At 42.1% G+C, this 15,690-nt stretch overlaps 1 protein-coding gene across 16 annotated transcripts in view; it reads right to left on the bottom strand.

Annotated features, from left to right (window-relative positions):
• Nucleotides 1–1,253: 1,253 nt before the first annotated feature.
• Nucleotides 1,254–15,690, bottom strand: part of tns1b (tensin 1b) — a 184,819-nt gene continuing 170,382 nt past the window's right edge. For 12 of the 16 annotated variants that reach the window (XM_014334657.2, XM_042222520.1, XM_042222518.1 and 9 more), the window contains 15 exons: nucleotides 15,529–15,667; nucleotides 13,562–13,657; nucleotides 13,209–13,235; nucleotides 12,725–12,908; nucleotides 11,563–12,605; nucleotides 11,039–11,125; nucleotides 8,891–9,019; nucleotides 8,579–8,671; nucleotides 7,278–7,355; nucleotides 7,020–7,088; nucleotides 6,849–6,875; nucleotides 6,342–6,510; nucleotides 4,947–5,015; nucleotides 4,761–4,790; nucleotides 1,254–4,009 (listed from right to left, as the gene is read on the bottom strand). In XM_014334657.2, coding sequence (XP_014190143.1) covers nucleotides 3,871–4,009; nucleotides 4,761–4,790; nucleotides 4,947–5,015; nucleotides 6,342–6,510; nucleotides 6,849–6,875; nucleotides 7,020–7,088; nucleotides 7,278–7,355; nucleotides 8,579–8,671; nucleotides 8,891–9,019; nucleotides 11,039–11,125; nucleotides 11,563–12,605; nucleotides 12,725–12,908; nucleotides 13,209–13,235; nucleotides 13,562–13,657; nucleotides 15,529–15,667 — 2,379 coding nt within the window. In that variant the 3' untranslated portion in view covers nucleotides 1,254–3,870. The remainder of the gene's footprint in view (nucleotides 4,010–4,760; nucleotides 4,791–4,946; nucleotides 5,016–6,341; nucleotides 6,511–6,848; nucleotides 6,876–7,019; nucleotides 7,089–7,277; nucleotides 7,356–8,578; nucleotides 8,672–8,890; nucleotides 9,020–11,038; nucleotides 11,126–11,562; nucleotides 12,606–12,724; nucleotides 12,909–13,208; nucleotides 13,236–13,561; nucleotides 13,658–15,528; nucleotides 15,668–15,690) is intronic. The other 4 variants (XM_042222519.1, XM_042222516.1, XM_042222521.1 and 1 more) reach the window with 4 other exon arrangements.

The raw sequence follows: 15,690 nt of genomic DNA on the forward strand, positions 1-15,690 counted from the left end.
CTGTCTTTTGTCAGTGCCACAGTCTCCAATGCATACATCAGAGCAGGTCTTACTACCATCTTGTAAACCTTTTTTTTTTTTTTTTGCCGCTATCCTTCTTTCACAAACCACCCCTGACACTTGTCTCCATCCACTCCATCCTGCCTGCACTCTTCACCTCTCTGGTGCACCGTCTGTGGCTTTCGATGGTTGACCCCAGGCAACTGAACCTCCTCCACTTTCACTCCCTCTGCTCTTTGCACCTTCATGTTTCCACCTGTCTCCCTCTCACTCACACACATGTTTTCTTTCTTACTTCTACTGATTGGCATTCCTCTTTTCTCCAGAGATGTGACCCCTGCCGCACACCTCACCAACGCTGGCTGTGGGGTGGCTGTGGCTCAGGTGGTAGAGCAGATGAGCTAGTGACTGGAAGGTTGGTGGTTCGATCCTTGGCTTCCCCAGTCTGCATGCCAAGTATCCTTGGGCAAGATACTAACCCCAAGTTGCTTGGGGTTAGTACACAGTGCTTGTATGAGTGGGTGTGAATGGGTGAATGAGGCATGTTATATAGAGCGCTTTGAGTACTCCGGGAGAGTAGAAAAGCTATATAAGAATCAGTCCATTTACCATGTCCTGCATATATTTCTCTGCCACCCCGACTTCCTCATGCAGCACCACAGCTCCTGTCTTGGCACACTATCAGACGCTTTCAGTGAAACTCATTCTGACCTCCTCTGTACTCCATCAACGCTCTCAAAGCAAACGTCACATCTGTAAAGCTATTTCATTTCTTAATTTAAAGTTTCACTGCTGCTCACTGATCATCACCACTCTTCTTAACCAAACAACTCATTCTAACATCTTTATTGTATAGTTATCAGCTTCTATCCGTGTCGTTACCACAGCTCTGCAGATCACCTTTATTCTTGAAAATCAGAACCTGTACACTTCTCCATTTCTCAAGCATCGTGTCACTCTACACAAGACTGTGTTAAACAGTCTGATTTAAAAAGCCTTCTCTCGTAGACATCTCTATATCTCCATGGGAATCTCATCTGAGCCTTTCTGCTCTTCATAGCTGTCCTGTCTTTACTCATCCTCTACACTTCCCGATTCACTAACCTTACTCCTCATCCACCCATCAATTTGGTAATCAGTTTAAAAATGTTAAATGCAATGTTGTAATATTTTATGCTAAATTAACCTTAAATCTTCAGTTTCTGCACAACAAAGCCAACCTGCCTGTTTAGTGAAAGAACAAACTTAGGTGGTTTTGATTTGTACTGCTTTTTAATGTGTTTTTTTTTTCCATCAGAAATAGTAAAAGCCATACAATGTAGCAAACCAAAACAACATGACAAAGCTCTATACAGGAATAGTAGCTCATTCACACACATTCTTGGGTCCAGACTGATCTGTCTAGAGTGGGCAGACGCCACTGGAGTGTCCATCTTGGCAAACAAATGACTGACATTCAGTTTCATGGTTAGGAAGTCTTTTATCTTTTTTTCCCCTCAAGAAGGAGTTTGTAGGCAAAAAAGCTTATTTGTCTTATAAGCTGAGCCAAGAGGCAGTCGTCACGTGAAACTCGCACTGATATCTTCCTATGGGCTTCTCTGCGGAAAGGCTGGTTTAAATGAGTCATGAAGATGCTGTGCACAGATTAGTCAACAGGCCGACGGTTACAATTTGAGTCGAGCATGCAAGCTCCTGCTAATAAATAATGGAACATTCTAGTCAGGTATAAAACTCCTGGAAGGGCTCCGTTGCTTTTTTCCTTTTTGGAGACGTAGGTTTGAGTCCAAATAGGCCCCCAAACTAACCCTTACTTATGTTGCATCATGCTGCCATAGGTGGGAGTTTTCATTGCCGCTCATTCCTTTAATTAAAATTGAAAAAGCAAAATAATTTTGTTTGTCAAGAAAACTACAAAATCATTTAAGTTTTGTCAGTGATCAAATTGTGTTAACTCAATATTTCACAGCTAAAACACTGTATTAAATTAAAAGTGGCTCCTTTGTAGTGATCCTTTTGCGCCACACGGGGGAAGCAGCTACTTACTAAACTGACTTGGTTTTGCTGTTAAAAGCCTCAGACCTACTGTGAGGCAGTGTGAAAGTAAGGACCCCCGATAGTCTGCCTGAATACACGCAGGGACATGACACAGGTCTGTCAACAGCTCCCCTCCACTCGGTTGACAACAAAAACACGGATAATACTTTAACATTTTAAGTGCTCTAAACTTGGACAACGTATTTTCTCGGCAGGTTTTAAGTTAATAAAACAGCGGCGTTGGCATCACTTTAGGATAACTCCAATTTGGATTTTAGTAACAACCATTTTTCATACAAAATATTTCCCCCAAGAAAACAACAAGAATGTTAACAAAAGAAAATAATGCTGTGAAAAAAACATTCAAAAACAACAGTGATACCCCTTTTAAAATGCACACACTTTACACCTTTATATACGTCAATGCACTTGACTTTAGCCAAAATAAAAGCAATCTTTTCTTCTTGCTTTCAGTAATCTTGATGTATACTTTATAATACATGTATACAAGATAATATAGAGCAACAAAGCAACAAAAATAAATATCTTAAGTCACTGTTTGGAAGTTTATATATATATATATATTTATATCTATATATGTATATTTATATGTATAGCTTACTTTTGGGTAGGGTGAGAGCTTCTTTCATCGATGGAAACTTTGAGCAGAGAAAAGTGCAGAGCAGATTTGGAGGACTAAATCTTTTTTCTTTAAAATAAAGATCGTCCTCACAAAAACTGCCCTCGGCCCTTCAATCATGAGTGAACGGTGTGGCTGCGGAGGCTGAACAGAGGATGGTGGCAGACGGGAAGCAAACCCTCCTCCTCCACGCTTCTCTGATACAATCAATGCCTTGTGGATGCAGTGATTCAGTGGCCTGTTCTATAATGTTTTTTCTGTGGTCTCACTGAATGCAAGGTTCAGCTGATCTCTTCAGGCTCAAGCTGCACATCAGTCGCATCTTTAGCTACACTACGAACAGGGAAGGACCTGTGGTATTTTGGCTATTTGCATATATTAAGACGGCGTGGATATGTTTTAGGTTCTTCTTTTTTTTCTTTAAAAGCTGTGCATTTAGTTAAGAAAGTCAGGCACCAAATGTTATCTAGAACAGTCCTACTCAAAAAAAGCAATCTAGAGTATTTACACAACCCTTACCAGCTGCAAAAAATCTTTTTTTTTTCTTTTTTTGCAAGATGGCAACGGTGCAGAATTGACCTACAGTATCAGTACATACAGAAAGAAACAGTATTTTTTGTTTAAGCAGCCATATTTGTTTTACAAAAGAATACTTCCGACCCTCATAGTCAGTGGCACGCTATACCCGCCCTGACTGCTTTTTTAAAATCTTTGGTTGACCAGTCAAAAAAGCCTGATAGATTCACAATCCACCTTTTACATCACACTACTTGACTTCTTCTTTTTTTTAAAAAAACAAAAAATAAAACAGTTGCTAAAAAAATAACATTTGCACACAATGTCATTCCCTCTTCCTGTTCATGAGTTAACCCTGCCCGGGAGGTTAAAGTCGCCTCCCTTACCCATTGTCACACACAGCCACGCCTCATCCTGCACTTCCTCTGGTCCATTCTGGAGTCCATCCAAGATTATAAGCAAACGCATGCAAGCCGCGCACACACGAACACACTCTCAACACACGCGCACTCATTCTTTCACAACTACACACGCGTTGGCTTAAATGTGAAAGAGCAGGAAAAATGAAGCGATACGTAAAACTGAAAGCCGAGAGCGTCTGTGAGGTTTAAAAGAAAAGGAAGGAAAATAACCAAAGTTATTTTGAAAAAAAAAGCGTGAGGGGTTTTTGCTGACAGCGCTCATCGTTTCTGCGAGGTGATCATCTTCGAGACGAAGTTGACGATGGCGCTGGCAGGTTGGTCAGGGTCCAGCTCGGCGAAGAGGTGGCTGACGTTGTCTGTTGTGCTTCCCTGCTTACGCGCCACAAACCCGAACAGCCTGAAACATCAATATTGGAGATTTCGTCATTAGGGCTGCCATTTTCATTCATCAACGACTTAAAGCAGATTTACAGACACTTTAAGGTATTTTTGTAAATGTGTGTTTGGTTTTGTTTATTTAGTTTAATCTCTTCCGAACTGAAGCCATCGACAGGAAGTAGTTTTTGAAAATACATTACCTGAACTATTGCCAGGATGTACTTCATTATAATGCCAATAGTACCCTTAGTACAAAGTACTAAGTGAAACTGAAAATGTTTGTTCCTGCTTCCCATGGAGGTGAGGTTTTTACCAGTTACCAGAGTGTTATTACAAAAATTACCTTTTAAGTAGTTCACATTAGAGCCCCACTGACATAACAGCGGATAGTATCTTTGATGATATATCGTTATGTGGTTGTAACAGCCAACTAATCAAAGTTTAAAAAGGAAGGAAGAGATGGAAGTAACACCGACCATTGTGTTGATGTTACACAATCCACCAGAGGGCACTGTGTAACTTCTCTGTTTGCAATGTGTTTGAAAGACTACAAACACAAGCAGAGTGTGAACGAATAATCAGCAGGTTGGAAGAGTAAAACAAACTGTTTTTCAAACTTCAATGCCATATCATCTTAGTAAGGACTCAAATTACTACACGAAGCAACTGTTATGGGTGCGTCTGACAGAAACTAAATATCAGCATCGGTCAAGCTCTTAAAAAGAGTACTTTCAAGTATCAAATGTTGACTGAAAGGAAAGTTTACTTACTTGGCTGTTCCTCCCTCAGGTTTGTTCCATCTGAAATGATTTAAAAGTATTTTGTTTAAGGTCTTAATTAAACAAAACCAATGTGCTACTTGGACTAGCTGAAATCACGGGCTTTAAACACACTTGAGGAACTGAAAACAAGTCGCTAATATTGTTCTAAGAATTTTAATGGCTCTCTGTACTCACTTTCTGTCCTGAGGGTCTATATCACAGAACGTGACAGTGTTGGTAGGGTAATGGCGTCGGAAGAAAAGCCTAAAAAAAGATGTAAATGACACAAAACTTAAAAAGTGAAACGTCCATTCTGTGGAGTTGCATGTCATATACTTTTATACAGCTTTTAAACAGAGCAACCATTGATGATTTAGACTGATTTGGTCAATATGAACTTTAAACTCAGACTGTCCCAGTTATGCAAGGGTTCTACTTTTTCTCGTGTATCACTACACATCAGACTGGTTCTAAATTGTTCATGCCATCAGTATCAGTAAGCTATCTCTCTTTGTTAATGCTAGCATGCTTTTCCTGACAGCTGTGCATTTAAAAACATTAATGTAAAACTTGTGGAAGCTGAGCTTCTATGATAATGCTCAAAGTTCATGTTTTCAAGCATTCGAGTAGTGAACTTGAATGCTTAAAATCACTCTTCCTGTTAAAAATGAGTTCTTCTTCTCTGCCGTCACCAAGTGCTTGATCACAAAGTTGGAGTTTAGGGTTGCTTTGAGAAAACTGCTGCTGTGAACTACCACTACATAAATAAAAACTGAAACATATGATGCACATGTCCACCCTTTTTCTTCTGCTTATCTAAAGTGCTTTTGGTATGGCCACAGGCTAAAGGACAGTAAGACTTCCTTTCTCCCCAAGATCTTTTTCCATCTCCTCCCAGGGAATGTTGAGATATATAATCGTTCCAACAAATTCTACTGTGGGCTCCTGTCCCAGCTGGGTGTGCCCTAAAAAGCTCAAATGGGAGGTATCCAGGATACATCTTGTTAAGACGCTCAGATCACCTCAGCTAGCCCCTTTTGACACACTTTTGACACTGTGCTCCTCACAGTATCTCTAAGGGTGAGCACAGCCACTCAACAAGGAAACTCATTTTGGTCACTTGTATCAGCAGTGTCATTCTTTCTGTCACTACCCAGAGCTCGTGACCATCATTGATGACTGGGACATAGAGCCACTGGGTAGTCAAAACCTTGGTCTTCTGGCTTAGCTCTATCTTTCTACAACAGGCCAGTACGTCTGCTTCACTGTTCTCTAACACCCTTCCAAAGCTCAGCACCCAAATGTAATGATGATATGCAGATGTAATAATAGGGAAAGCTGTGAAATAGTTAATAATATAGTGTATAAAAATTCTAATACTTTAATTTTCTCTATTGTTTTGTGATTGTGTTCAGTTGCTCATATTCATTAATTCCAGCCCTTTAAAGACATGTTTATATCTTAAAATACGCTGAGATGTCAAAGGCTCGTCAAAAATATGTCTGCGACAACATATGACATGCAACGTCTACACTTGTGAGACATCAAACACCTCATGTTTAAGATGGGACAGGCGTGGTTTAGACTTACTTCCTCTGGTTGTCAGTGAGTGTGATGCCTTGTGAGGACACCTTGAAGTGCACAATGGTGGCAGTAGGTGGAGAAGCAGCAGCCAGTGTCTCAGATATGGCCTTAGCGACAGCCTGAGGCCCTGTCAGTGATTCCATCTCCACTGAGTTGATGTAGAGAACATTGCATGCTGTAAAGAGAGCAGACATCCCAGCTGGATAAATGGTGTCAAACCCAATCGTGAACAATCTGTTCATGCAATAATGTTGACATTGTCCTCATTAGAGTGCATGCTTTCTGCAACAAGGCTGGGGTTTTAGAAACCAAACAGATCATTCCACATAAAACATTCTGTCTGTTATGGAGCGCAAGCTGGACGCTAGTGTTAAAAGACATGTTCTGGGGAAATCTGTCACACAGGACTGTTATTTATTCGTCTTCATTTGTGGAGCATACACGGACAGACAACACACAGACACGATGCACATTCCAGTTGTAGGTTTCCAAATGAAAGTGCACTGGGTTTACCATGGGAGTCAGCAGGGGCCCTCAGCACTGGGACAACAAGAACGTCACGTTGTCAGAATGAGTGACATGACGCTGACAATTATGTCCAAGAACCTCAAAACTTGGCTGACTGTCTTGGAATGTTATACTTAAATATCCTAATGACTTTTAATACTGAGGAGGAGGTTTTACCTGCTCCTTGTTTCAGCCTTTCAGCCATCGGGTTTGCTGTTGTGACCTCTGGTACTTCCTCAGTGAGCTCTGATTTACAGGAGAGAAAGTTTAAAGTTTACAGTTTTGGGATGAGGACTCCATCAAGGGTCAGATTTTCAGTTCATATTACTTTTTTTAAAAAAAAATTATTTTTTTAACTGTAAAGATTTGCTTAAGAGTAAGACAGAAACACTTTTAAATGGAATACATGTTACACAGAACACTTATTTCACATACCTGTGGTGGGAATGACTAGTTTGCATGGGAGGGCCAGTGGTGTTATAGCATGTTGGTAGACCAATGCAGACAGGCAACCTGTCAAAGAGAAACAAGTTTTTATAAATGTTCAGCTTTACTTAAAGGGAGTTTTGAGTTGCCATGAGAAAGTTTGTGGATTTTTTTTTCCTCATATAACTGGATCAATTCTGCCGCTTGGTAGTTTTCTTCTTAGAGTGCCAAATCACAACAACAGTCAGCCCAGGGTGCTTTATATTGCAAGATAAAGAACTACAACAATGGAACAAAAACCCCAACAATCAAATGACCCCCTTAGAGGAAACACTTGTTGACAGTGGGAAGAGAAAAACTCCCTTTTAACAGGAAGAAACCTCAGAACTGGGTTGAAAAGTGATGGGGGGAAGACAGGTAGAAGAGAGGCAGAGATCAATAAGAACTAATGATTTAATGCAGAGAGGTGTATAAACACATAGTGAGTAAAGAAGAAACACTGCAGTGCATCATGGGAAGCCCCCCAGCAGCCTAAGCCTATTGCAGCGTGACTAAGGGAGGGTTCAACGTCATCTGATCCAGCCCTAACTCTATGCTTTATCAAAAGGAACATTTTAAGCCTAATCTTAAAAGTAGAGAGAGAATCTGTCTCCTGAATCCAAACTGGGAGCTGGTTCCACAGAAGCTTCCAGTTTGGGAGTGTTGCTTTCTTCAGTTATAACGACCATCTTGACACGTGGTATAGATGACCTGTAGCTGGTTAATTGTTTAACAAGATTGCTGACATTAGGTTTTTATTATGGTGACCCATATTAAAATTATAAATAAAGAGGTAAATGTATGTGCAGGTAATCCCCCCTGAGCATTTTGACCAGTCTGAAGCATGAGCTTTTGACTCTTATAGTGACTTTTTCTTGTAGGTTTTCTACAAGATAAGCCCTATTTAGCTGCTTTTCAAACCTTCTGTTTCCATTGGGCAGCCAATCTGATGAAAGCTAACTTAAAGGGAGGTGAAGGGAGTTAAAAGGCTTCTTTTAGGGAGTGTATGAACTGAGGGGCTGCATCATGGCCAAGGATTACTGAAAACTACTCTATTAGTGTCGAAGAATACACATTTAGATTTTAAATTAACCATAATGGATCCCTCGTTAACTAAATTCAAATTTGGAAAGGGGCTCAAATTTTCAACTGACACACAAAAGAGAGAAAGCGCTCGTGCTTGACATTTCCTACAGACTCGTTATGTCACTGCTAAGCTGTTAGTGTATGTTTTAGAAATGAAAGACAGCAGCAAGAGTGCTTCCACTAACCAAAGTAAGGCTCGTTGGGGCAACCTTTCAGCTTCACTCCTTTAGGGCTGCTCTCGATCAGGAAATGCCTCACCAGTTCATTGGTGATGTCACCTGCAACAAAAGAGCCAAGCAGTGCGTGAGTCCAGGCGGGTAATACACCAGCTGAATCGCATTCAGACATCGCCTCATATCTTTGGTATTAAGGTACTAACATTCATGCTGCCTCCAACAAAACAAGAAGGGCTGCACTAAACACAGAAGTAGTGTGTGTACTGAATATTTGGCACATTTGTAACTGCTTTGATGTACTGCCCACCGTCCTCCCCCTACCTTTCTTGTTCGGATGCACAGTGGGTGGAGGAGACGCCACCTTCATGGCTAGGCCATAAGCTCCTTTGAAGGAGTGACTGTCCCGGATAACAAAGGCTCCGGGCTCCCTGTCCTTCAGCAGGCTGATGGCTGGAACACAGAGAACATTGAGTTACTTTAGAGCATCAGGAATCTGGGAGGTGATACAATAACCTACATGACAAGCCACAGGTGCAGCAGGGCTGCGGAGTCGGTTTATGGACCGACTTAGATGGATTGATGTTCCAACACTCACCTCAAGATAAATTAAGATCTTTTAACAAATCTTTAAACAAATTTCCCATGTGTGGGACTAATAAAGGTTATCTTAACATCTACTGACTGTTAATCTGACATCATCAACAAGCCACATTTCATTTGTGCCTTTCTCAACAACCAAAACTCGAATGTAAAAACTCCTCGGCCGTCCGTTTCTGATAGCATGCTGTTGCTAGCAGCTCTCAGAACGACTCGCCTGTGCCTCATTATGGCCTCACAGATGAAATAACAGTCGCTCTTTAATTTTGCTGGGTTCAGATGACACAACAAAGATGTAAAGCAGCACCAATCCAAAGATTTAGGGTATAATGGATAAGAGAGAAAAAGCTAGTAGTCTTGGGTACAGTGTAATGCATGAAGTGATACATCGGCCAAAGGACAAGCAGTCCAGATCTGTCCTCTTAGTATGATCTAGTGTTTGTTTAAATTCTTGTCTTTAGTTGTAATTCTCTGGCACCTCCTTCCTGATTATATCAAATAGGGGCAAAAGGCAGCAAAGCCAGATCTGCTCTGTGTTTATGTAGAAATGTATGTATCCTGGCCAAAGTCTGCAAGAATCTTTGAGCCTACAGTCACCTCATACCACACGGTGACCATCTTAAAGTCCTAAATGTCATACAGAACTAAGTGAACCTGGCATTAGTCTTGTTATTTATCTATTACATGCACTTTCCTCTGTGTTATGTCAATAAGTTGTAACAAAGCTCAGTATTAGATTACATTGTCGATGTGCAGGCCCCTGGCAGGTTGTTGTTAAAACATGGAGAAACTGCATACTACAGTATACAAACCACATGTTACACAATTATGGTTAGAAGCTTTATTTGTTACAATAAGTACTTAACAAAAAGAAATGCATTTGAGGGAAAGAAAAACTAGACAATTTGTCCACAATGAAAAACCTCTTTATTATTCCACCAGCTAAATTTAGGTGATGGAATTTGGAGGTCGGAAAAGTCATTAAAGAATGAAGGTAAGCCAAGGAAGAAGGTGGCATGAAGTCAAAAGTGAAGCATGAGTAAGAGTAGGATGAAATGAGTCCTGACCCTTTGTTTAAAAAAAACAAAAAAACAAAAAAAAACCTGCCGTTGGTCTGCACTTTATTAGAACTACAACTTCTAACATGACACTTTGCTTCAGACACTCCATTGTTCACAGAGAGGAGCTTTAGAGCTTTAACTTCACTGTTTAGTTCAATGCCCAGGCCTGTCCACATGTGACAGTTTAAGCAAGGAAGATGGATGAGATGAGCAACACATGCAGATGTTCCCTAATTCTCTGCATATGGTGTGGCTTTCTTTCTGGGAGTGCACTGCACTAAGTATAAACTCTCCGTGTGTCTGATGTCATCGCAGTTGAGCATATGCTTATGTTTAACATGATATAATCCATTACAGGCCAGTCACTAGCTGCTGACCTCACAGCTAAAACACAGGAGGACAGAAATGTTTTGTGTATGCTGCTGCATGCATCGTCAGTATTGTGCATATGTGTACGTGCATTTATCAAAAGAGATGACGTTGCCGGGTCCAGTGACTTACATCACTGACATTCAGAACAATGACTTGAGTTTCAACAAAGACTCCTTTTAGTGCAACTCAAAGGATTCAGAGTAATACTCAATTAAACCATGCAGCCCAAGTCATTTCTATAATATGCTCTGTATGTTCACCACAATAACGTTTGCAAAAGTACTGCTCACAACACAGCTGATATGTTACGCTGCTAATGATGACAGCTGCTTCTGTTCCTTAATGTTTGTCTAAATGTTTAAAAGTATGACATAAATCCACCCACTTGGATGGATCTATATTTGATTAATATAATAAATGAGGTCTTTTGACTTCCTACCTTGCTCTCTGGAAATGTCAGGTTTGTACCAGAACTTGGACGTGTCTTGAACAAACTTGACGTTCAGCCTGCTGTCGGGGCTTCCATCTGCAACAAAAATCCAAAGATGTAACAGGAAATCACAAAAATATATCCTCTTTGCCTTGACTGTGAACTGGATCGGCCAAGATATAAAACGGATGTCACCCCAAACACTCGAAACTCATTTAAAAAAACAAAACATCAATGCTGATTTGTGGACTGCTGTTTTTGAAACCCTGACTTCACCATAGTGGTGCCAAACTGTACTAATTGTTTAATTCTAGAGTTAGCTGGCTAGCTTGCCAGCAAGATCAAGCAAGCAAATCCATAGTTTACTGACATATTACCTCGGATGCTAATTTTGCACAGTTGACAGTTGATCAGTTTAAATCCGGTTTGTACTTTTCATTTTTCTGGTCAGAGTCTGGAAACTTTTCCATCGCACTTCTATATACAGTTTATGGAATGAACCCCTTAAGAATCCATAAATTGTATGTACTTACCAGTCATAGTGAACCTTGAAAAGTCAGAAAGTGTGTGGAAGTAGCTGGGATTGCCTCCTCCACTCATTGTGGGCATCATCTTCCCGTTCATCGTGCCATAGGACAGCGCTCCGTTTGGTCTATCGCCGCTTGACATGCGCCTCTTCTCTGGAAGCTGGGGCTGAAATCCAGGGGCTGGACTGCCCTGCCTGAACCCTAAACCCATCCCCATCATCCCTCCATCTTGGTAGCCTGCAGGTGAGATGGGGAATGAGGGAGTTGGTGGTCCCTGGTAGCCCGAAGAACTGCTCTGTCGTGACAGGTTCCCATGTCGTTCATCTGGTGTCGTGTAACCACTGTGCATGGGGTGACGGTCTAAACTGGGGCTTCTCTGGGACATCTGAGAAATGGAGGGGTGACGGCCCAACACCGGACTTCCTTGAGCCTGTGTGATCGATGGCTGTCGGCTGAGCACAGGGCTGCTCTGAATAGGCTGACCGAGGGACGGCTGTCTGCTGAGGACTGGGCTCTGTTGGGGCCCTGGCCCCATAGCAGCCTGCCTGTTGAGGACTGGACTGCTCTGCGCTCCCTGAGATGGACAATGACCGAGGACGGGACTGCCACTGAGACCCGACACGCCCACTTCAAAGCCATTAGCTGGTGATGTCTGCTGGCTCATGGCGGGAACTTCCTGATTACTACTGGGGCGCTGCTGGAGGACGGGGTTGTTAGTAGAGCCAATGATGTTGGTCTGGATCTGTTTACTGGGGCTTCCATGGCCGAGTGTGGTCTGAACTGGTTCTGAACTGGGCGGGTTGGGATCTGAGGATGCATAGCTTCCTAACAAGGTGCTGGGACCCAGGTAAGGTGGTGTGGGTGTTGCAGTGCCAAGGTAGGAGGAGGTTGGAGAGCTAGAATCCAGGTAGGATGAAGTGGGGGTATTCAAGGCTTGATATGATGGAGTAGGAGTGGGGTAGGCACTCTCTGTAGGCTGGGAGCGGAACCCGGAATCAGTAGTGGGTTGGGACGGAGTGCTAACACTGCTCTCTGCTACAGGGTGATCGCTGAAAGAGAAGCGAGAGAAGTAAATAAGCGTGCGTAATAATGCAGTATAGCTTCTCACGGAGGAGTACAAGTACTCAAGGAGAAGGCTAAACATGACTATAAGACAGGCCCATCTTACCCCGGTGAGCTCTGTATGGGACTGCTGCTGGACAAAGGTGGGTTCAGTGTGTGAGTGGTGGTGGGACTTTGACTTCTCTGCTTGGTTGTAGCATCTCCCAGCGGAGTAAGGCTTCTATGTGATGTGCATGGCTCTCCTCCTGCCACTGCTGACTTGGCGACAGACTCCACATAGCTTCTTGGTGCTGTATATGAAAGACACGCCTAAATAAGTAAAAGCTCTATACTGGGTTTCTGATTTTCCAGGGTGGGGTGCCTCATTATTGTCCATAAGGGTGATAAAATGCAAATAATAGCCTAAAGTGGTACTTAAGACCACTCCGAAAAGCAGCATACTCTATTACTTAACTCTGATGGCAACTAAAAATGGGAATGGCTTTGCCGAATGTGACACGTGGACGGAAAAAGACTAAATATGTTGAGAAAAATGGGGTGGAGAGGGTTAAAGTGAATGATGATATGTGGCATTATACTGGAGCTCTTACCTTCCTCACCCTCACTGCTTTCATCATCTGTGAAGCATCATTGGGATAAACCAAAGAACAAAATGTTGTAAAAGAAACAAAAAAAAAACCAAGACGTATCAAGGGGGTTGGAAACTTTAGTGTTTGGTGTCTTTAGGGAAAGAAATATTAGCAGCAGTTAAATGTTGTCTTGTCATTTTTAACCAAACTCCTTTTATTTCTGTTTCTCAGCTCATCTGAACTAAAATGTATGCTTATAAAATGATCTTCAGTTGTATTTATATACGTCATTAGAAAGGAGTGGCAACTTGACTCTCATTTATCGATAACCAAAGGTGTTTGCATCACCAGAATCTGAAACTGTTGCAACCAACCTGAGCCTGTTTGATTGAGGAGGATTTCTGCTGGGTTGTGGGGCTTCAAACCCAGGGCTGACAGTGGAGTCTTGGCAAGACCAGGAGGGGAGCGACCTGAAGAGATACCAGACATTTATCACCGCGCACCATGGTACATTACAGACCTCTTGACAGCTGCTACCTGCTCACACAGTTTAACACTAACTCATCACTGGTTTTAGAAAATTATGAGGCAATCTAATTAACTTAATGTTTAAACCTATTAATGTTAAATTAACAGGTGAAAAGCTGTCAAGACACAGTATTGCATTTCCATCAATTAGCACACACGAGTGCAGTGTTTAGAAGGTGCCCATGCCTCATGCTCTGATGGAGGGGCAAAACATGCATGTGACCAGTAACGGGGTAAAACACGAGCTTAGACAGTCTCTGCTGTACTGACACTGGAGGGAAAGATAAGAAGAGGAATATGTTACTTCTTAGGCTTTAGCCATTAGACCTGTGTTACTCTAACAACAAATATGTAATACTCCTGTTGAGTCTTTCCAAAACATTACCTATCTTACATCTGTTTTTTTTGCAATGCCCACTTCTCTTTTTTCCCCTCCAGCCCAAATTAAAATAAAATCAAGATAACAGAATTATCAGATCAAGACACTCTAGCTGGGTAAGACTGACAGGCGAAGGGAGGCAATGCAGTGAAATAAGGCAGCAACATGACCCCAAACACGAATGATAACAATATACACTGAGAGCAGCAGCTCTAGAGAGTGTAAAAGTTCATGATAATGGCTGTGCTGTGTGTGTGTGTTTGAGTCTGCATGTCCTAATCTGTAGAGTTTTAACTGTAGGTGCTGCTCTCGTGTGGTTCTCATGCCAAAGCGGTGCAGGATTGTAGTACATGGCGGGTAATGGGGGCGAGGGGGTCGTTATGGCTGACGTTGTGGGACAGTGGAACTCCGGTAGAGCCGTGCATCCTCCACTTACCAAAGAATCCTAATCAATTCTTTGTACTTGAGACCCTGATGTGTCACCTTTAATCAGTGGTTTTGGTGTGTGTGTGTCTTTAGAGCGAGGGAGGGACAGGTGATTTGAAGACACACTACTCAGAAGACAGCTTGGTGGGAAATAAATCCGATGTCACGTGCGCTCATCATTTAGCCAACCATGCGCTTTCAACAGGTTTTGCAAAGGACTTGCAAAACTGTTCTCAGTTAACTGGTAACCAGTTAACACCAGTTTGTGCACAGCTGGAGAAAAAAAAGTTTTCTGGCCCATCTTCATGTTTTTAAACCCAGTCCAACTATTTTTTTTCTCCCTGTTTCGCAAACATTTAGGTTTGCTTTGTGAAAAAAATGTGCAGCTCCGTATGACTGAGACGTGTTCCTGAGCAGTGTTCCTAGTTTAAGTGGGAGGAAATATCTTCGGCCACAAAATAAGTGTTAAAAATACAGTGTCTGCGTTTTATAACTAACTTTTATGGGAGTGCCCAAAGAGGAGATACGCAAGAGAACTGGATGAGGTAATTGGCAGAGCTGGCTAAGACACTGTTATGTAATGCATGACCTTTTTTGTTGGGTGTGTGAGAGACTAAGAGGGGGTAGATGGATGTATGTGGATATGCTTTTCAAACTTATATGCTGGTTTGTCTACATAGGTCTTGTCAAAAACTGTAACTGGAGAGCATACTTTGCTAAACAAACCTCGTGTCCTACTGAATTTGATTTGAAACAGTTGGTGGGGAAGATAAACAATCCAGTGTTAACTGAGGTCATAGATCGAGTGTTAAGTTCACACAGAATTCTATATGTTCATTTTGCGACCAGGAGAGTCGCCATCTGCTGGCCATCAGAAAGAATGCAGGTTCAGTGCTGGATTAAAAAAGGCTAAAAATAATCATTTGTTAAATTCCAGGATATAAATCTTGAAAAAGTAATTACACCTGAGCTCCACAGTGCCCTCTGTCAGCCGGAGGGGGGACTTACATAGGTTGAAGTAAGGGGTTTGCGGTGAGACGGGGAAGGCAGGGGTTTGGGGAAACACCTCACCACCAACTGTGGGTGTAGGACTGATGTGACCTCCTTCCAGCTCCTCAAAGGCCTCTCGATAGCTGTGCATATTTTTCTGGAGTAGGAAAAGAGATGAGA

This window comes from Haplochromis burtoni, unplaced genomic scaffold (assembly GCF_018398535.1).
Source record: "Haplochromis burtoni strain Fernald_Lab_line unplaced genomic scaffold, NCSU_Asbu1 Contig_87, whole genome shotgun sequence".
NCBI classification, from domain to species: Eukaryota; Metazoa; Chordata; class Actinopteri; order Cichliformes; family Cichlidae; genus Haplochromis; species Haplochromis burtoni.